At 45.9% G+C, this 22,520-nt stretch overlaps 1 protein-coding gene across 2 annotated transcripts in view; it reads right to left on the reverse strand.

Annotated features, from left to right (window-relative positions):
* The window catches only part of LOC129841511 (FHF complex subunit HOOK interacting protein 1A-like), a 36,264-nt gene that overhangs the window by 7,076 nt on the left and 6,668 nt on the right, over positions 1 to 22,520 (reverse strand). For both annotated transcript variants that reach the window (XM_055909810.1, XM_055909811.1), the window contains exons 2-11: positions 15,150 to 15,225; positions 12,779 to 13,018; positions 9,714 to 10,025; positions 9,335 to 9,534; positions 9,071 to 9,242; positions 6,821 to 7,066; positions 6,507 to 6,674; positions 3,404 to 3,483; positions 2,850 to 3,052; positions 273 to 1,346 (exon numbers count right to left, since the gene is read on the reverse strand). In XM_055909810.1, the coding sequence (XP_055765785.1) occupies positions 273 to 1,346; positions 2,850 to 3,052; positions 3,404 to 3,483; positions 6,507 to 6,674; positions 6,821 to 7,066; positions 9,071 to 9,242; positions 9,335 to 9,534; positions 9,714 to 10,025; positions 12,779 to 12,898 (2,575 nt within the window). In that variant the 5' untranslated portion in view covers positions 12,899 to 13,018; positions 15,150 to 15,225. The remainder of the gene's footprint in view (positions 1 to 272; positions 1,347 to 2,849; positions 3,053 to 3,403; positions 3,484 to 6,506; positions 6,675 to 6,820; positions 7,067 to 9,070; positions 9,243 to 9,334; positions 9,535 to 9,713; positions 10,026 to 12,778; positions 13,019 to 15,149; positions 15,226 to 22,520) is intronic.

A 22,520-nucleotide genomic window follows, 5' to 3' on the forward strand; every position in this document is an offset into this window, starting at 1 on the left:
GATAATACTTCAATCTACACAGGAAGAGAGATAGACTTTACTCAGACTGAAGTTTTATCTGTCTTACTTTAAGGCTTGTTATTTAACCAGGTTTGACAGTCTGAGTAAAGCCTCTCTCTGTCTCTCTCTATGAGCCAAATGCATTGTAAGATAACCACGTTGTGATTCTTCAGCAAATTCTTGACAAGTGTTAGAGAGCTGACCTTCAAACCTGGTGAAGTTATTGTACAAAAGTAAAGGCTTTTATTTCTGAGAGTGTTGTTTTATCTTACCTGTAAAAGGCACCGAATGGCTCCTAGTGCTCCCACTGCGGAGCTTGGTGTCAAACAGGGACGAGTGCTGCTTCTCCAGCTCTGGCGTATCCATAGAGAAGGAGCTGAAGTCCACCTCGTCCTCCTCCATGGGGGTGACAACAGGATTCCGGAACTCTTTGTCCACCGTTTTCACAGGGCTGCTCCCCCCAGTCCCGGCCGCGTCGCTGCCCAGCGTACGAATCAGCTCCTCATACTGATCCATGAGGTCGTCCCCCACCTCAGTAGCCGAGGGGCTCTGGAGGTTGGAGTTGTGGTCCGCAACATGAGCTTTGACCTCCTTTGACCCCTTTGTGACCTCCGAGCTGTTGACCTCCATGTTGGTGGGATGGAGGGGAAGACTCAGGCCATTGCTGAGGGAGACCTCATCCTTCTCTTGCAGACTGGATTCTTTGAAATGGTCCTCCTCAAGGTTAAAGTCCATTTCAGATTCCTCCGATTCCGGTAGTGTCTCCCTGCTCGGTCTGCGGCGATCCACAGTATCGCGGGAGTCCTTCTTTGCCACAAGGTCGTAGACCATGACATCATCCTGGAAGTCGGACTCCTCGATGTAGGAACCCTTAACCAGCATGATGGCAGTCCTCCTCATCTCTTGGATGTGTTTGGGCGGCTCGGCTGCAGTCGGCTGTGGAGGTCTACTACTCTCAGCAGCAGCAGCCTCGGGAGACACCACCGGACCGGCATCATAACTATCGTCCCACTCCAGCTCTAGTTGATTAGTAGGGACTGGGTCTGTGGTCTGGGGCGGGCAGGGGGGACGAGGCCGTGGATGTGGATGTGACCTCTTGGGGTTGACCGTCTGGGCTTGGCGTCCCCTGGCCCCAGCCTCCTCCAGGGCACTGGGTTGGTACTCCTCTGGAGGGGGGTCCTCTCCGTCGTAGGGGGCCGACCACACCTGGCAGGCCCGGGTGCAGCTGCTGATGCCCAGGCGGGCGTTGTAAAGGTAGTGCAGGTAGTTGACGTCCAAGTAGATCTCAGAGCCGATGACACAGGAGTAACTCGAGCCATCCTCCTCCAAAAAGGTATCCACGGTCTCTGAAAGACAGACAGAAAGACAGGGAGCACTACAAGTCAGTAATGTATCTAACAGTGACAGACAGACAGACACAGACAGACAAACAGAGAGACAGACAGAGAGAGAGAGAGAGAGAGAGGAAACAGAACAAGTCAGTGCGATGAATAAGATAACTAATCCTGGCTGACACACCGCGCTGCATGCGCGCTGCATTCATGCACAGCAGAACTAATGACGTTGACAATTAACCACAGGAGGCTAAACTGATGTAATTGAGATTTCATGAGTTGATAAAAACACTTCCTAATAAGGCCTCTTATGTTATTCATCTGACAACATGAGACTTCATGTAAAGATCATACAGAACCATAACTGATGGATGTTTGAATGACTCTTAATAAGGAATAGTAAATGGTTAGGAATAATGCATTATCAATAGAACACGTTCTACTACGGGGATAGGAATAATGCATTATCAATAGAACACGTTCTACTACGGGGATAGGAATAATGCATTATCAATAGAACATGTTCTACTACGGGGATAGGAATAATGCATTATCAATAGAACACGTTCTACTACGGGGATAGGAATAATGCATTATCAATAGAACACGTTCTACTACGGGGATAGGAATAATGCATTATCAATAGAACACGTTCTACTACGGGGATAGGAATAATGCATTATGAATAGAACATGTTCTACTACGGGGATAGGAATAATGCATTATCAATAGAACACGTTCTACTACGGGGATAGGAAACTACATTCAGCCACGGGACCATTTTTGTCTGAGCAAATAGGCCGGAAATAATTGTAATAATTTGTACACTGCAAATTGACCACAACTAAGCGCGAACAGAGATTGTATCTATTTTTTATTTTTTTGTGGGAATACTTGGGTATTCACAGATTTCCTAGATTAAATCATTTATTTGGTCTTCTTGGGGAGCCAAAAAAGTTCAAACACTTTGGCTGTGTGGTTTGTGTTTTGTTGGTTTTTGGTAAATACCACCTCCACAAATTAAGTCAAAGCGCTCGCCACCAACAATGTTATGACTAGTCGTAACTCAGTGAAGGAACTTTTTGTGTGTTGGAGATTTTGTCTCAGCGTAGAGCTCATTGAAGCTGCGATTGTGAATACAGAAGAGAGGGAAGTGTGAATCAGATTAGGATCAAATGTGATCTTAATTCGTTTCGCCTACTCAGACTAAGCTGCAGCACATGGCCTAAAATCCCAAACACAAATATTCAGGCCACTTGAAACAAAGGAAACTAGATTATCTATCTCTCGACCTATAATAATGAAACCCATTGTTAAAATCCTTCAGAAGTAACAGTTTATTCTCTGAGAATCATTGAGGCATTCAAAAGATCACCATCAAATAGAAAGCAACTGGTTAAATAGGGGGTTAATTCCACTTTACTTCTGCATGTGGCATGTTACACTGTCTTGTCCTAGTGATAGGCATATATAAAGTACAGAACCAGCTAGAAATCTCCAGTGAACCTATCTTACCCATGGTGCCAGTGTTAGGACTGTTGTCTGTACCCTTTGACCAGAGGATGGAGTCCAGCTGTCTGAGGGGTGGGGGGCTGTGTTCGGGGGAGCAGCAGGAGGGTGTGAGCGCCAGGATCTTAGCGGCCGACACAGAGTAGAAATCTCTCTCCTTCACCACGCGTCTCTGGCTCAGCATCATGTGATTACAGGGGATCAGGTACCTGGAGAACCAGAGGGGGATAGATCCTGTTAGGGAGCCCCAGTAGGGGGAACTGAGACTGGGGTTAGGAGGAGGACGGGGGGTTATGGTTGTACCAAGAAATGCAGATGGGTCGGTGTTTGGGTGTTAAGGAGTAAAAGCGGAGTAAGGGCTCATCACATGGTAAATCAATCGGCTATACCATGATTTACAGTAAGACAATGAGGCTTAGCTGAGAGGAGAAAATTAATTTGTAAGTGTGTGTGTGTACACTTCAACTAGGTATACAGAGAAAGACATCATACACCCCAAATGTTCCATATAATATCATCATGAACATGCATAGAACATGGAACAGGCCCCACCCACTCACCTCAAGATGAGCTGCAGCATCACATCCTCACAGTACAGTCCAATGAGAGTCTGGAACAGCGCCAGAGACACAGTACCCAGCTGGAAAACACCAAGAAGATAAACATCACAAGATGAAACAAAGACCTCAGAGGACCGGAATACATCACAGGGCTGGATTAACAAGTAAGGGATTACCAAGGCTGAATTTCAAAATGGCTGCCTGTGGCACGTGGCATCATACCTGTTTAAATGTTGCAGTGACCATGGACAGCCTGAAGTCACAGCTTTTGATGATACTTGTTTAGTAAGTATCCCTGATGCAACTTCACTTAGTTGGCATGTAACCAGCTAATACTGCCCCAAGGTCCTTAATGAGTTATATTTTAGGCATGGTGTATGTCTTGATTAGGTTGGATTGTGTGGAAACAGGTGTATGCCTATCTGTCGTTGTTTTTGACAGCTGAATAATGATAAGTGTAGGGAAATGTCTGTCCATTTGAGGGTTTGGACCAAGAGTGAGTCGACCTGGCCAAGGCTTTCGACTCTGTCAATCACCGTATTCTTATCGGCAGACTCAACAGCTTTGGTTTCTCAAATGACTGCCTCGCCTGGTTCACCAACTACTTCTCAGATAGAGTTCAGTATGTCAAATCGGAGGGCCTGTTGTCCGGACCTCTGGCAGTCTCTATGGGGGTGCCACAGGGTTCAATTCTCGGGCCGACTCTTTTCTCTGTATATATCAACAATGTCGCTCTTGCTGCGGGTTATTCCCTGATCCACCTCTACGCAGACAACACCACTCTGTATACATCTGGCCATTCTTTGGACACTGTGTTACCAAACCTCCAAACGAGCTTCAATGCCATACAACACTCCTTCCGTGGCCTCCAACTGCTCTTAAACACTAGTAAAACTAAATGCATGCTTTTCAACCGATCGCTGCCCGCACTTGCCCGACTAGCATCACTACTCTGGACGGTTCTGACTTAGAATATGTGGACAACTACAAATACCTAGGTGTCTGGCTAGACTGTAAACATCTCCAATCCAAAATCAAATCTAGAATTGGCTTCCTATTTCGCAACAAAGCCTCTTTCACTCATGCTGCAAAACATACCCTCGTAAAACTGACCATCCTACCAATCCTCGACTTCGGTGATGTCATTTACAAAATAGCCTCCAACACTCTACTCAGCAAACTGGATGCAGTCTATCACAGTGCCATCCGTTTTGTCACCAAAGCCCCATATACCACCCACCACTGCGACCTGTATGCTCTCATCGGCTGGCCCTCGCTACATATTCGTCGCCAGACCCACTGGCTCCAGGTCATCTATAAGTCTTTGCTAGGTAAAGCTCCGCCTTATCTCTGCTCACTGGTCACCATAACACCCACCCGTAGCACGCACTCCAGCAGGTATATCTCACTGGTCATCCCCAAAGCCAACACCTCCATTGGCCGCCTTTCCTTCCAGTTCTCTGCTGCTAATGACTGGAACAAATTGCAACAAAAAAAAAAAATCACTGAAGCTGGAGACTTATATCTCCCTCACTAACTTTAAGTATCAGCTATCTGAGCAGCTTACCAATCGCTGCAGCTGTACACAGCCCATATGCAAATAGCCCATCCAATCTACCTACCTCATCCCCATATTGTTTTTTACTCTTTTGCACACCAGCATTTCTACTTGCACATCATCATCTGCACATCTATCACTCCAGTGTTAATTTGCTAAATTATAATTACTTCGCTACTATGGCCTATTTATTGCCTTACCTCCTTACGCCATTTGCACACACTGTATATAGACTTTTTCTATTGTGTTATTGACTGTACGTTTGTTTATTCCATGCGTAACTGTGTTGTCCTTTTCAAAACCATCAATGTTAAATGGGCTGCAGGTATCAGAGAAGTGTTGTTTTCTACCCTGTAGAGTACAAATCAGCCCAGGAGCGTTTTTCACAGTTGAGTAGTGCTGTGAAGAGAGCACTTGAACGTTTCAATTGACAAGCCTCTGTTTGATGTTAATGAATGAAGCCTTCCCCCTGTTTGAACTAGACATTACATTTCCTAATATTTACTTGCCTTGTATCATCAGTCCAACGACTAATTAGATAGTTATTGCGCATTGCCATGGCAACAATCTGCTGTCTTTGATACTGACATTTTAAATAGTCGTTTAAATTATTAGGAAACAGCCTCTGGGGAAACTATTTATCTCCAAAACAAGTCTCAGTTATTTTAAACATGACTCACACAGCATAGCAGCAAGATTCACAGATAACTTTCTGAAGGATCTCATTTATGTCAGGTTGAGATGGCCTGGCTATCTACTAAGTGTTACTAGGAGACTGTAGGTTGAAATATGCACAGCACTCAATATGTTTTGCAACTGTATGTGTGCGGTTGTGTGTATTTGTGAGTGCTAGCACGAAGGCTCCCGGATCTGAAAAGGGAGGTTGACACATGTGCTGAGCAGGTGCTTCAGCCTGCAGACTCCCTCCCGTACCTGGTGTGTCGATGCGGCTGACCAGCGTGTCCAGGATGTGGACGTTACCTGGTGTGTCGATGCGGCTGACCAGCGTGTCCAGGATGTGGACGTTACCTGGTGTGTCGATGCGGCTGACCAGCGTGTCCAGGATGTGGACGTTACCTGGTGTGTCGATGCGGCTGACCAGCGTGTCCAGGAAGTGGACGTTACCTGGTGTGTCGATGCGGCTGACCAGCGTGTCCAGGATGTGGACGTTACCTGGTCAGCGTGTCCAGGATGTGGACGTTACCTGGTGTGTCGATGCGGCTGACCAGCGTGTCCAGGATGTGGACGTTACCTGGTGTGTCGATGCGGCTGACCAGCGTGTCCAGGATGTGGACGTTACCTGGTGTGTTGATGCGGCTGACCAGCGTGTCCAGGATGTGGACGTTACCTGGTGTGTCGATGCGGCTGACCAGCGTGTCCAGGATGTGGACGTTACCTGGTGTGTCGATGCGGCTGACCAGCGTGTCCAGGATGTGGACGTTACCTGGTGTGTCGATGCGGCTGACCAGCGTGTCCAGGATGTGGACGTTACCTGGAAGGGTGTGTTGATGCGGCTGACCAGCGTGTCCAGGATGTGGACGTTACCTGGAAGGGTGTGTTGATGCGGCTGACCAGCGTGTCCAGGATGTGGACGTTCTCGTGGCGGTGGAGGAGGAGGAAGGAGAGGAAGGTCTGCAGCAGGACCGGCTCTGACACCGACCGCACGAACAGGTCCAGATAGGCCGTGGTAGTCATCACCTCCTCCAGAGTCAGCTAGAGAGAAACACACAACCATCAGTAGGCTGGATACAAATACGCTGCATCCTTCCTTCCAATCTTCCTGGAAGTAGTGACTGATCTGACATTGATCTGGAATGGTGGATGTAATACTGTGCGATCCATGCTGTGTTTATACTGACCTTGTGGAGGGCCGGTGCCAACACAGGCACCAGAAAGCCATTGTAGATGTAGCTGACCAGCTGGTCCCTGATGCTGGGGTGAGCCACCTGAATGACTGCATTGCAGAACTCCAGTGAGTTGAGGAACTGGACCAGGGTGGGCATATGTAGCCAGTCCTCTCTGTGGAGGCAGTGCCACTCCTCACTGGGCACCTCCAGCTTGGTGGGCAGAGACGAGTAGAGACCGCTCAGCCCCGTGGCCAGCACCTAGAGGAGGGGGAGAGAGGAGCGAGAGACACATTTAGTGGAACCCCTTCAAGTAGGCTATTGCTTACTTACACCATATAAACTGTACACTGTGGTCTGGTATCACGAGTACGCAACCAAGTTGCTGGGAATAACTAGGATCTGATATTATTGTGTTTCCTTTCATCTTTGCATGAGTTTCCTTTTGTGCATGTGAAAGATAACTATCCATGACTTTGCACAAAGGGCTCAAATGCCTTGGCAGGATAGAGCGATGCCTCTGAACCAGGGAACTGAATGGGCCTCTGTTCTGTCTTCCTGGTACAGGTATATCCCGGTTTCTCCATTGGCTTATACAGACAGTAGAAAGCTAGGCAGGTAATCCTGTGACAAAGAGGTATTGTAGCCTGCTCCTGCTGTGCAATTACGTCAAATACTATTACATAACTGGTTATCATCCATGCAGCCTGAACAGTGTCTCCACGGTACAGGTAAGATTGAAAACAATTCTGTTGACACTGCCAAGCTAGATAGTCAGTTCACAACGGCTTAACAGAAGTGTTTGATAGTGAAGATACTAGTCGCAGCAAGACAAGTGTTCTGTGAGGGATACTGTAAAAACGTTCAGATGGGCTGACTGGTGCGTTGAGGATTACACTTTAGAGAGTTATAGCTAATGATATACAGTATACATTAAATATGAGCATTGAGCAACATACATTAATTATGAGTGGGGAAGTGTGTGGCACAAATGACTTTTATGCATTGATGTATTCACTCTGGCTTCACTCTTAGTGTTTTTTATGGCGCAGATATAAAATGATGTTTTCTCCTTCCATGCTTTGAGCTGTACTGTATGGTATAAATCTACCAAGTCCCTTCTCTTCATGGTCTCACACGCAAACAACTAGTGTGTGAATCTATGCATGTGATAGGTCAGCTTCTTTGAGACCTTAACGCACAAGAAGCTTCATCCCCCCTCCCCCTCCCTCAAAGCTGAAAGCGAGTGGAGAAAGGCAGCATTACTAAAATGACCTCTAGTTAATTAAAAAAATATGTAACTAGGCAAGTCAGTTAAGAACAAATTCTTATTTACAATGACGGCCTACTGGGGAACAGTGGGTTAACTGCCTTGTTCAGGGGCAGAACGACAGATTTCTACCTTGTCAGCTCGAGGATTTGATCCAGCAACCTTTCGGTTACTGGCCCAACGCTCTAACCATTAGGTTAACCGCTGATTTACCTCTAGTTGATTTACTGGTTGCCCGGCTTCATCAATAACAATGGGCATTGACGTATGGCTGTGTGATTTTAGAGTTACCATCCAAAAGCAAGTGATTTCCCTGGTGAGCTAATGCATCAAGATGGTGGCATGGTATTCTCATCAACAACACAGGTCAAAGTTACTACATCAGTCTAGTGCAAATCGATTAACATCATTTATAATCATGGACTTAAGTGTTCATCCATTTTGTTTCATCAAACTAATATTTTTTAAATAGTTTACATTTTAAATATACAGTCTAAGATGTGTATAAATTATTTTTACAGCTGGGCTGAGTTTAGCCTTTTAATAACATGGGTGTGTTGCTTGTTACATTATCAAAAGCATATGAATACCACACGTTTAACATACAACAGCTCCACTCTCCCTCAACCTGCTTTATTATGCATACAGTAGGCGAAGCATATTTGGGCTATGAATATCATACACCTATCAGGGGACAAAGAGAGGTCAGGGATATTAACTTATCTGGTAGTTGGTACAATGAGTTAATAGAACATTTAGTCAAGGGCAGAACAATCATCCATATGACATGTATACAGAGGAGATAGAGAGAGAGGAGAGGGGGGGGGGGGGGACAAAGTCTAAACAAAGAGAACAAGAGAAGGGCAAAGGGACAGTGAGACCTAAGAAACCGAAATACAGAGCCATAAAACGAGAGTCACAAATCACAGACAGAACGTGAACGAGACCAAAAGGAGCAAGACAACAGTATCATAAAGACAGACACATCTCCTCACCGGACAAAAGTAGGTGTTCTCTGCGATGTGCTGGGCCACGCGCTGGTTCTCTGCAGACAGTGACATGATGAGGAGCAGGGCGTCCCGGGCCTGCTGGCCCACCAGGCCCTCCCGGTGGATGAAGGGGATCAGTAGGGAGAAGATCAGGAAGTTGGCCGCCCCCTGGTCCTCGCTGTAACAATAATCATCCTCATAATTTATGGGATTTCTATAGAGCTTTTCCAGTATCTCAAAGTGCTTTATATTGTAAGGCGAGAAACTCACCTGGTATGGAAGAAGAGCTCCAGAACAGACTGGTCCTTGGCCAGGACACAGCACAGTTGGTTGAGTAATGACACCAGCTCAGCCTCCACCTCCGGGCCAGCTGTCCCCGAGCACGACGACAGGAGCATCATTAAGGGTCGTAACACAGGTTTGTGGTGCAGTAAGGGCTGCCGCGCCTGGCCCACAATCATCTCGTACATCTTAGAAAAAGGAGATGACTTTATTGTCAGTTGTCACTGGGATGTGTCTTTTTCCTTAATCCCCCCCCCCCCCCCCGAGACACCCTCCTCACCCTCTGCCAGATTTCCCTGTCAGACCAGGGATTCAACCCCCTCCAACCCTCCAGTTACCGACCACCGTCTCTAACATCTACACCTACCTTGAGCTGCTCCAGTTTCATTTCATCAGTAAACTGTCGTCTCAGGCTCCACAGGAAGAGCCTCTCCATGACGTTCTCCATCACCACAAACTCCAGGATGGGTCCCATGGCTCCCGCCTGGCCGGCGTCCTCCTCCATGAGCAGGAACAGCATGTGTTCCACGTAGTTCTGCACCGCGCTGGCCTCGTCCCCCGGGATGGGCCCGCCGAAACGCATGGGGCCGCCGCTGGAGAGGCCGATGACACCAAGGGCAGCCATGTTGCTGCTGGTGTTGCTGCGGAGAGGATCATGCTTCTCCAGGATCTTTACCACCTGAAGGGACAACGGGGAAGGTACATGGTTATGTCCATAGAAATGAATATAGTACCTGTAAATCTGTGGTAATTTCACAAGGAAGAAGATCAAATAAGATGAGATAGTTCTCGCAATGAACTGAATATTGTCTTTGGTCAACTTGAAGTTTATTCGATAACCTCGATAGAGCAAGGTTAAATAAATCAACTAACAATAGAGACACAAAGCTATTACAGTATGCCATTGCTACTGTCATCGTAACAGTTATTAGCAAGTTATTTCATCGCGTGTACACCAGAGTATAAGACAAACTCTCTCAAACTCTGCCAAAGTGCTTACAATGATGTTCAGGCTAAATTAGATTGAGTGAAACATGTTGGTTTGTTATGTTGGTAATATTCTCTCGGGAGGACTCATAAGTGACAGTTAATAATCATCATCAGACAGCCTGCTGCTGCCATTATTGATCTAGATGAACACAACAGTCTCTATCACAAGAGGAAGATCTGAGAGAGAATACAACTCAAGTCCTACGGGAAATAAATTGGGGAAAGCTGATGCATCGTTTGTGATTTTACGAAGATTACATTTGCCTGAGTCATGTCAATATAATATCTCAAGCCCAGGCAGTTACAATTGTGTATTAAATTGGGTTTGTGGTGTTCCAATTCCACTGTTGCCTGCGGAATTCTGTACTGAAATGTAAATGGACAACCACAAATCAAGTGACATCGCATTTATATTGAACCATAAACAAAATGAACCCTGACAGCGACATGCACATAATATAAATATATTGATGGTAAATCAGCTTGATATGAAAGTGTATCAAGCTGTTTTGTCCTCTATATGCATGTGTCTTAGTGTGCAGATAGTCAGTCCCTCTCTAGTAGGACCTCCCTACATAAGCCTCACTAATGAATATAGGACTGTGTTCAGTTGGCCACAATGCACGAAAACAGTTCTGTTGCCTGGGAATAACAAAAATCTGTCTTCTCATTGGACAGGTTCAGGTAGTACCTCCCTGTTTCACTAAGTTTCAAAACATTCCTTTAATGAACACAACCCAGACATGGGAGGAACCATTCATAGAGCCACAACAATGAGCTCACTGTCCCCACCAGGCCCTGCTACCATGGCGATGGGAAGTCCACTGAGAGCAGAGGGAGAGCCTGACTGGCTGACTGAGACAGAGCCCCCAGGTGACTGATTGATCCAGGCATGATAGCGCGATAACCGCACAGGATGAGCGAAGAGAGGAAAGGAAGAGGGAGGGGAGTAGTGATGGGTGTCTTATTAAAGTTGCCACTTCCTTCACTCAGGTCTGTCTACAATCCTGTCGGGTATTTCTGGTGTAACAAATAGCTTTGAGGACATAGCTGGGTAACACAGTAGGACTATAGATGATCAAGTGGCCTTTTCTAACCACTGACTGGACTGACTAATAATACATGGAGGTGATGGAGGCATGGAGCCGTCAGGATAATGGATAACATGTCCTGGTACATAGAGATAAATCAATATAGTTCCCTTTGTGCACTGGTATCTGTATAGAACCATAGTGAGATGAAACAAACTGTTGCCCAGAACATATTATGCTGTCCTGGGCAACCCACTACACTGAGTGGATAACATCCAGCTCTCTCAGACATCCTAACAAAAGGACAGTGATTTCACAGGGGTCTGGAGAGGGAGAGATAAGGCTGAAGCCATTGACTGTCAATGAAAGTCTACCTATTTTTCTGAAATGTCAACAGTTTTCCTCAATACAGGGTCCCGGGGGGTGCCTACTTAGCAGGCTGGGCTTTTCCAGGAATTCTAAGACCCAAACTCAATAGCACTCCTATCAGGCTATTAATTAGCCAAAATGTAGGCAACTAAGACTCAGCTGGAGCCGTATTGTAGTGCCAACTTGCCTGCAGAGAGGGTCAAAGATCTATAAAATGTCCTATATTTCAGAATATGATTCTGTTGAAACCCTTAACAGTGCACTTCACAGGCCTAACATTTATATTATCCCATAGAGCGGCGCACATTTGGCTCAGAGTCGTCCTGGTTAGGGTTTGGCCGGTGTAGGCCGTAATTGTAAATAAGAATTAGTTCTTAACCGACTTGCCTAGTTAAATAAAGGTTAAAAATAAATAAAAATGATAAATGCTGAGAATGATACACAAAAATGAAACAGATTGAACATAATAATTTCAGGCCTCTTGGTGTTACTGTGTTGTCACTGTGTTGTCACTGTTCTACGTCCAGCAACGTGAGCTCCAACCCCATTTTACAGTAAATTATGTTTGTGTTTCCAGGTCTTACTGTATTCTATTCTCTGTAGCTGAGAGGGGTGGAGTCTCCTGCCAACTCCCTCCCACTGGGGTGAACTGAGGCTGAATAGAGAAGGGAGGAGCCAGTAGACAGTCATTATTTCAGTTACATACTGTAGCCGTTCAGTTACCGCAATGAGGTCTGGGGCTGAGAGGGTTCACGTTCATGGGCGGGATTGTAGGAGTTTAGCTTGTAGGATTTAGGAAATGTTTGTGCTATAGGTTCTGTGGTGGGGTTTGGAGTTATGGTTCCAATTATAAGAGTTTGTGTTTTAAGAGTTTTAGGAAGAGCTTCTGGGTTAAAGTGATTGGGCTACAATGATATGCATTTAGTGTTCTGAGGGTTTGAGTTAGGGTCCGGGTTCCACGAGATTGAGCTATACAAGTTAAACGAGGGTTTTGAGCTGAAGTTATATCTAAGGTTACAGACAGAGTTGTGGTTTTGTTTACCTGTGCCCAGTGGTTCTTGAACACGATCATGCAGGTCTCTGGGTCCACCCCTTTCAGGACCAGGGCCTCCCCCTGTCTGCCATCCCTGTTTCCGTTGGCAACCATGGAGGCCATCATCATGGTGACCAGATCTAGTGTGGGTTAAACCATTACGCAGGACGGAGAGGGGTAGTGGGGGAGAGTCCTCACTGGAGACCGGCTGAGACCACTTGCACAGGGGTGTGAGGGAACACTGGGGATCTGCAGAACACAGAAAACATCATGTCATCATCCTGTACATGCAGATGGAGAATCAGTAGTTTGTCATTGTTCAAACCTATAACAATACATACTATGGCATACTGTAGTAGTAGCTGACAGATTAAGACTACTGTTAGCACAGGACAGATTAAGACTACTGTAGCCATAGGACAGATTCAGGGTGATTGATTGGGACATACTGTACAGTTGACCACTAGCCAAATAAACCACACAAACACTGCAGCAGCCTGCAACACGGTCTTCTCTCCCCCTGGATTCACAGCAGCTAGGCATGCGAGAGACAAGAGGGGGGAAACAATGACAGGGCACAGGCAGAGAGCGAGCGAGAGGGGGAGACACTCAGCCGGTGGCACAACCCATGCCCTCTATTCCTCAGCTCGACAAGTGCCTGCCAAAATGCTTACCCAGGGAAAAGTGGTGATCGCTTTGTAATAATATAAGCCATTTAGCAGACGCTTTTTCCCAAAGCGGCGTACAGTCGTGCTCGCATACATTTGTAAGTATGGGCGGTCCGGGGAATTGAACCCACTATGCTGGCGTTGCAAGCTCCATGCTCTAGCAACTGAGCTACAGAGGACCACAGAGTTACAGACGTAACGCCTCGCTAGTACGCTACAATGCACAGTGAATTCCATAAGGTCCCAGTGACACCACTTTCATCACTCACTCATCTTGTGACACCAGAAGAGATTATGACGCATGACAATAGAGTGTGTATTACCAGCTAGTGGGCCCGCGAGAACTAATAAAACACCATTCTTTCCATGAATGGTCTGGAACTGTTTTGGTATGTAAAATATGTTGACTTTGTCTGTAGCCTAAAGTTATGTTGATTCTGTTGGTTCTAGCTCTGTCCAGAAGCGCCTGAGAAAATGTGTGTCCCTCACATATCTAGAGAGTGAGGTCAGGTGTTCGTTTCTCACACTGCTCGTCAGTCGGGAACCAAAATAATGATTAAAAGTACTAAAAATAACTTGTCTGTCAAGACACTGCAGAACTATTCCAGCCTTAGAGTTTAACTGCTACACACTTAGACCTGTATCCCCACAGATTGAAATAAAACACAAATATATTCTCTATGCTTATACCAGCACCGATGGAATGTGCAATGCACAGAGCCACTGGGAACTTAATTATGTGTCTGTGACAGTCAGATAACAATAGGTGCAAGCCAGGGTTATTTGTTGCTTCCCTTGTAAAGGAGGTGATTGTACATGAAAGAGGACCATTGCTGCAAACAAAAGCTAGGCTATCTGCTAACATGGTGTAGTGCAACAGGCCATCTCCCTCCCCGCCCCAGTCCCTGCTCAGGTCAGTTATAAATAGGACTATAACTCAGGACGGAGGATATTTGGATTCTATTATCTTCCTAGAATCCCATGTTTCCGTTCCTCCGGGGACAGTGAACGGAGACTATGGCGGTTCTGAGAATCAGATGATTTTCATTCTAGATTCTAGTGCCATGTGATGTCATTGGCCAAGTACCCACATCAGATGGGCGTAATTCTGAGAACAACTAATGGCATGGATATAATCTGTTGAACAACAGATCAAACTTTGAAGACTTGATAACAGACTAACAATTGGGACTGACTAGACAGTAAATAAAAAAACGGGGCTACCGACTCAACCTGGCAAAAAATGCAAACAAACGCACAATACCTAGTTAGCCGTTGCTCGGTACTAGCATATAATCAACCAGGTCAGTAAACACCATTTTAGGACAATGTATTCTATTGAAGACATCTGCTTCCTACAGCGTACAATAACAACACATGAATTGCAGCCATGCACTGCAGGAGTTCAACTGTAACCCTCCTGCTGGAAGCAGAAGCAGCTGCAGACCACAATGACCTATTAGAGATCAGAAAGGCTGCCCCTCAAACGGCCTCTCAACCAATCTCGGCCAAGTCAAACTTTTTTTTGAATGGTTTCGACCCACTTGAAGAGGAGAGACTCAACAACCAACCACAGAGCTTGGCCCAACAGAGAGACACTGAAACACTCATGCTAAAGCTAAACACATCTGTTTTTAGTTAACACAGGGAACGTGCCTTATAGGAATGCATGGAGCAGGGTCACCCAGGACAGAAATCGCTGAAATTCCTACCTCTGTTTCACCATGGTTGCTCGTCCTGTATCGACAATCCAGAATGTCCCCTCTTTACATCCAGACACACCTAGTCCTGTGGAGATAGAGAGAGAGGGAAAAGTCTAACTTTGACACAAAAGTAATGTGGTACGGAGCAGTGGAATGACTGGAGACTAGAGCTATGTGAGGAAGTGACTGGACGATGTGAGTAAGAGGCTCAGAACACCACTGACTGTAGAGAGAGAGGGGGAGTAACATACAGAGAGAGAAAGAGGGAGTAACACAGAGAGAAAGAGAGCAATCCAACAACCCCCGCCACATCCACACACACTAAACAAGCATGGAGACAAAGGTGCCAAACTACAAACTAACATCTTCTGAAAGAACATAATAAATGTCATCATCATTTGTTGAATAATCATGCTACTGTTCACTCCAATTAGAGTTGTGATATAATTGGCGTCTCTGGTCAACCATAAGTCCCCCTCTCCTCCCTTTACATGCTATGACCTCTGACACGGTCACACTGAGGCACCATGGGAAACCTGTCACAACATCTTACAGCTCGCAGAAAGACTTTACTTCTACGATGTAACCACTGACCACACTCTTAGAGGGAGGCGCGATCACGGAAGTCCACACACGTCAAATAAAACACAAGCTAAAACATTCTAGGCATTCTCACCGACAACCATACAACATGCACTGCACACCAGTCATGTCCAAGTCGACTTACTCTGTAGCGACAACTCTGAAATGTTTCCCTGCAGATCGTATCGGCATGATGTATTGTAAACATTAACCGCAGTCGGAGCTCAGTGTTTTTGTGTGTGCCCCCCACCCAGCCATAAAACACCCATTCCGCTGCCCAGACTGTGGCTGTAGTTCCTCAAGGGACCTGCTCCACCTATGGAGGGGAAGTGGGGGTCCTGGTCCAGCTGGGTCAACGCAAACAGAGAGGGGAGGGGAAAGGAGGAGCGAGGGTGTTCTCTAAAGGAATCCACACCTCCATTCATTCTCACACCCTCTACTCTCCCATATAGAGAAGCCATAAAGCACTAAACCTCTCAAGTACAGATTTGTAACAAGTTCTTAGTTTCACACTAAAGAGCACCACTATACTGCTGCACTGCTACCAACACGACCCATAACTGGACACAAACAACTCACCAAATACCACATTCTCAAAGCTTAGCTTCTTCCTATAACAAGCACTCTTCTCATGGAGTCTGTTGTGAAGACACAACATACTGGAGACAGTGGGAGGTACTATTTACAGTCCTCTGCTTAGTGTCCCAGCCAGATGCATGACCCCCAATTATAGGGTGGAAGGAGAGACAGTAGTAGCAGTCCTCCAGTTGGCTGCATCTCGGTCTTAATGCCACAGTAATACATCCTCTCCTTCCACAGACAGACACATTACCTCACCAGAGTCTGTGTCCTCAAACTCATGGGGTCAAAACAGGCCTGGTGGTAGATTAGTGTTGTAATTTTATAGTGGTTAACCTACCTAACCTGGACTCAGACAACAATGCACTGGCAACTACTGTGTCCTGGAATCAAACTGAAGATTATGTTTGTATCTTGGTTTCCTCTTAATATGGTTGGAGTATGACGGAGTGCCTTTTAAACTTCACTACAGGGCTCATGTGTCCCTGTATAGCTCAGTACTGTCTGTAGCTTAACACTCCTACATATTATATCCAGGCTGTATCACAATCGGCTGTCGTTCAGAGTCCCATATAGGGTGGCACACAATTGACCCAGCGTTGTCCGGGTTTGGCCGGTGTAGGCCATCATTGTAAATTGTTCTTAACTGCCTAGCTACATAACTGCCTAGCTATATCCTCCCAGTCCCAGTACATTAAGGAGGTAACTCTACAGTGTGCCAAGCCTTCAGAATGTGGGCGACCTCGAAAATAGAGTCAGTCAGTGATGAGCAATGTTGACCTCTTTAACCCATCCTAAATTCGTTTTTCATTCCTGTTATAGGAAGCTACTTTTTTGTATTAAATTATGCTGGGATTGACACTGAGTCATTCTAAAAACAAATTATAATCCCAGGAAATTAGAGGTCAAAAATGTATGACTACAGACTCCACACTGCACACCAGTTGCCGAAAACTCCAACAACTAGTAACTAATCTGAGACACTGGAGACAGAAATGTAGCTACTCCCCTCAGTACTTCCTTTCTATGAGAAAAACATGACCTAAATTACACACACGCCCCTACTGTAACCTCACTGCATAGTGCACTGCAGTTGGAAGACATATTGACGATACTACTGTATTGCCTGGAGAGGAGATGCTCCACTTGCTCAAAATAGAGCCCAGCAACATACTGTCAAGTCTGAAATAGAGCCCAGCAACATACTGTCAAGTCTGAAATAGAGCCCAGCAACACACTGTCAAGTCTGAAATAGAGCCCAGCAACACACTGTCAAGTCTGAAATAGAGCCCAGCAGCACACTGTCAAGTCTGAAATAGAGCCCATCAGCACACTGTCAAGTCTGAAATAGAGCCCATCAGCACACTGTCAAGCCTGAAATAGAGCCCATCAGCACACTGTCAAGTCTGAAATAGAGCCCAGCAGCACACTGTCAAGTCTGAAATAGAGCCCAGCAGCACACTGTCAAGTCTGAAATAGAGCCCAGCAACACACTGTCAAGTCTGAAATAGAGCCCAGCAACACACTGTCAAGTCTGAAATAGAGCCCAGCAACACACTGTCAAGTCTGAAATAGAGCCCAGCAGCACACTGTCAAGTCTGAAATAGAGCCCAGCAGCACACTGTCAAGTCTGAAATAGAGCCCAGCAACATACTGTCAAGTCTGAAATAGAGCCCAGCAACATACTGTCAAGTCTGAAATAGAGCCCAGCAACATACTGTCAAGTTTGAAATAGAGCCCAGCAACATACTGTCAAGTCTGAAATAGAGCCCAGCAACACACTGTCAAGTCTGAAATAGAGCCCAGCAACACACTGTCAAGTCTGAAATAGAGCCCAGCAACACACTGTCAAGTCTGAAATAGAGCCCAGCAACACACTGTCAAGTCTGAAATAGAGCCCAGCAACACACTGTCAAGTCTGAAATAGAGCCCAGCAACACACTGTCAAGTCTGAAATAGAGCCCAGCAACACACTGTCAAGTCTGAAATAGAGCCCAGCAACACACTGTCAAGTCTGAAATAGAGCCCAGCAACACACTGTCAAGTCTGAAATAGAGCCCAGCAACACACTGTCAAGTCTGAAATAGAGCCCAGCAACACACTGTCAAGTCTGAAATAGAGCCCAGCAACACACTGTCAAGTCTGAAATAAAGCCCAGCAACACACTGTCAAGTCTGAAATAGAGCCCAGCAACACTGTCAAGTCTGAAATAGAGCCCAGCAACACACTGTCAAGTCTGAAATAGAGCCCAGCAACACACTGTCAAGTCTGAAATAGAGCCCAGCAACACACTGTCAAGTCTGAAATAGAGCCCAGCAACACACTGTCAAGTCTGAAATAGAGCCCAGCAACACACTGTCAAGTCTGAAATAGAGCCCAGCAACACACTGTCAAGTCTGAAATAGAGCCCAGCAACACACTGTCAAGTCTGAAATAGAGCCCAGCAACACACTGTCAAGTCTGAAATAGAGCCCAGCAGCATACTGTCAAGTCTGAAATAGAGCCCAGCAGCATACTGTCAAGTCTGAAATAGAGCCCAGCAACACACTGTCAAGTCTGAAGTAGAGCCCAGCAACATACTGTCAAGTCTGAAATAGAGCCCAACAACACACTGTCAAGTCTGAAATAGAGCCCAACAACACACTGTCAAGTCTGAAATAGAGCCCAGCAACATACTGCCAAGTCTGAAATAGGGCACCACTTCTATAAAGAGGAGCACCAGGGAGATGGAGCACCACTTCTATAAAAGAGGAGCACCAAGGAGATGGAGCACCACTTCTATAAAGAGGAGCACCAGGGAGATGGGGCACCACTTCTATAAAGAGGAGCACCAAGGAGATGGGGCACCACTTCTATAAAGAGGAGCACCAAGGAGATGGGGCACCACTTCTATAAAGAGGAGCACCAAGGAGATGGGGCACCACTTCTATAAAGAGGAGCACCAAGGAGATGGGGCACCACTTCTATAAAGAGGAGCACCAAGGAGATGGAGCACCACTTCTATAAAGAGGAGCACCAGGGAGATGGGGCACCACTTCTATAAAGAGGACCACCACTTCTATAAAGAGGAGCACCAAGGAGATGGGGCACCACTTCTATAAAGAGGAGCACCAAGGAGATGGGGCACCACTTCTATAAAGAGGAGCACCAAGGAGATGGGGCACCACTTCTATAAAAGAGGAGCACCAGGGAGATGGAGCACCACTTCTATAAAAGAGGAGCGCCAGGGAGATGGGGCACCACTTCTATAAAGAGGAGCACCAAGGAGATGGATCACCACTTCTATAAAAGAGGAGCACCATGGAGATGGTGCCTTGCTTTCACACAATGAATGTAGTCACCTTTATTATTTTCGATGCCTGTGTAAAGAACTCAATTTATAATGTTTCTGGGAGAGCATGTGACCCAGAAAAGTGTGTGTGTGTCTGCGTGTTTGTGCGTGCCTCTTTCCCAGGGGGGGCTAAAACCCAATCTCTCCTGTACACAACCCTGCATGTCTCTTTCCCAGGGGGGGCTAAAACCCAATCTCTCCTGTACACAACCCTGCATGTCTCTTTCCCAGGGGGGGCTAAAACCCAATCTCTCCTGTACACAACCCTGCATGTCTCTCCACTCAGTTTCACAGTCATTATCCAATTATACCAATCAGGTAATTATGTTAATGTGTTGCTTACACGTCTCTGGGCTGGATCAACAGAAAAGCTCTGAAGAAGTCTTGAAGTCAGCATCTCTCTTTGAAAACAGGAGTGTTGACTAAGGACCCCTGTTGCGAACCTCAGCCAGACACGCACACACACACTTTGGAGGCAGTTGAACAGAGTTGAAAAGGGAATTAAAGGCATGCTGCTTTAAGCAGGGAGCGCTGTAAACATCCAGGCGTTTTGGAGCGAGTCAGTGACTAATCTGGATCAATAATGAATATATAGTCTCATTGATCATGAGGACGTATGTAGTAACACTCTACTTGTGGCGCATTTATTCTAAAAGGAGGAAGGAGGTGAAATGGAACAGACCTCCTGCTGTGATCGGGCACAGTGAAGAACCCCTGTTGGGATCAGAGACCTGAGTCACTGATGAAAGATTACAATGTAGCCTAGATGGTGATGAAACTGAATGATGACAACTGCAAGGGATGATGATGATCTCATTCTGTCATTATCTTTCTCCATCCCCACTCTCACAAGTACAAAGGAAAGACAAACCTCCACACTGCTCTTGTTCATTACCCACTCCTACCGGCGCACATAGAGGACATGAATCGACAACAGGAGCTTCCACCGTTTCAAAACGCATCCGTTACCTAGCAGCACTATCGAATCTAGTTCCATCCCCCTCTCGCCCACAGACCTAGTGCCATCCTCTAACCATGGTTTCTGCCATTCATGACTAGATGTTATTTCTGAAGGGTTTGGGTCAGAGTACAGGAGTGAGATGATTTCCCCTTGGGGTGGAGGTTAACTCCTCAGAGAGCTTCGTGTGAGTGAGGGAATACGGAACAGCAACACCAGGAGAACATCAAACCTGCTTTGAAGCCTAGTAGGGATGATAAGGAACATGGAGAATTGAGAGGAAGAAATAGGCCAACTGTAGCAGTGTTTTAAAGCCATACCACCACAGTCAAACTAGACCGATGATAAATTAAATATAGCACCATACCACCATATTGATTTTGCTAAGGAAGCGCAGGGGGAAAGGGAAAGAGAGATGGAGAGAATGAGAGAGAACAAGAGATACAGAGAGAGAGAGAGAATGACAGAGAGAATGAGAGAGTGAGAGATACAGAGAAGAGATCAACAACACATTCCCCATGCTACTGTTAAATTCATTCTAAGAACCTGTTAGACTAGAGGACACTGACCTGCTGACAGTGATCTCTGTCAACATTGTGTTAGTTTCGCCTTGGGTTTAGAAACATCACTGCATTGACATTTGCCTATGTCCCCTTGACATAACAATGCTATGACACATAGCATGTATAGCATAGGCCTACCAGTCACTGAATGTGTATAAGTGTCTCCTGAGTAATGAAAGTAGCCAAGTACAAAAGACACAGTAGTACCACAGTAGCCTACATCCCTATTCAACCAGTGCATGCCATGTGCGTCTACACCACACAGCGTCCCCAAAATGGCCGTGGCTGGCATCTCTACCAGGTTCCAGACCCCCTGCTGCTAAAATAATATTCTCCAGGTTACAGCAAAAGTGTTGGCCTCATCAGTCTGTGTACATGGAATTAGGAGAGGTAGCTTCTAAACAATACAATTTCTACACAGAGAGAAGAATAACTGAATGATACACTATAGCTCCACCTGAAACTGGAATGGTTTGAACTGAAGTTCAACACCGAATTCTACCAGACCAAAAGACCATGCATCTTTGTAAAGTTGGTTACTGGTTGACTATACACAGAGCAACAAGTCCTCGTCTGGGTTAGGTAGAGAGACCTAGCTAACTGCCAAGGTAAATACATTGAGATAAAGCTATAGAAAGTGAAATGAGGTCTATTCTGTTACGTCATCTTTTGAACGTGTTATTCAATGGATGGGCTGGGAGGGAGGGAGAGAGGCTTCGCAGGTAACACAGGCAGAGCCACCGATGACAGGATATAATGTCTGCCTAAGGACAGAGGTTTTGTAAGCATCATCAATATATGTATGTATGTATGTATGTATGTGTGTGTGTGTGTGTGTGTGTGTGTGTGTTCTGACAGAGTGGCTCCGGTTTCTAAAGCTGTGAGATGTAAAATGCGTCTCCCTCTCGGCAGGTGTATCACACACTAGGGCGAGGTCATGATAGATAGCTGAAAAGAAAGCTAGCCACACCTACAGTAGCACTCATAAGGCTGTCCTAACTTGCAGTACACTGGCTTTTTTTTTTTACACTTGCTGAACATGTTGCTGTGTGTGATTCCTACCTCTGAAGCCAGACATTTAACTCTAATGAATTCTAGGTACACATATTGTTACACCCACCCAGCAATGAGAACTCTTTTTCACAATATTAATTAGTAGTCTGAACGAGTGTCTGCTTCTTAAATTAGCTAAATGTATGCATGGCATTTTTCAATACTGTCGACTGAACCACCAACCAATGCATTTGTCCACCACACTCCCACAGCCTGTGCATCTGGACTTTGTGACTGATGTGAGATCATTAAGTTCTATCAGGAAGAGCGACTTCCTGATAGAACTGTCTCTCTTCAGACAGAGCCCATAATTA

Source organism: Salvelinus fontinalis, chromosome 42, assembly GCF_029448725.1.
Source record: "Salvelinus fontinalis isolate EN_2023a chromosome 42, ASM2944872v1, whole genome shotgun sequence".
Lineage (NCBI taxonomy): Eukaryota > Metazoa > Chordata > Actinopteri > Salmoniformes > Salmonidae > Salvelinus > Salvelinus fontinalis.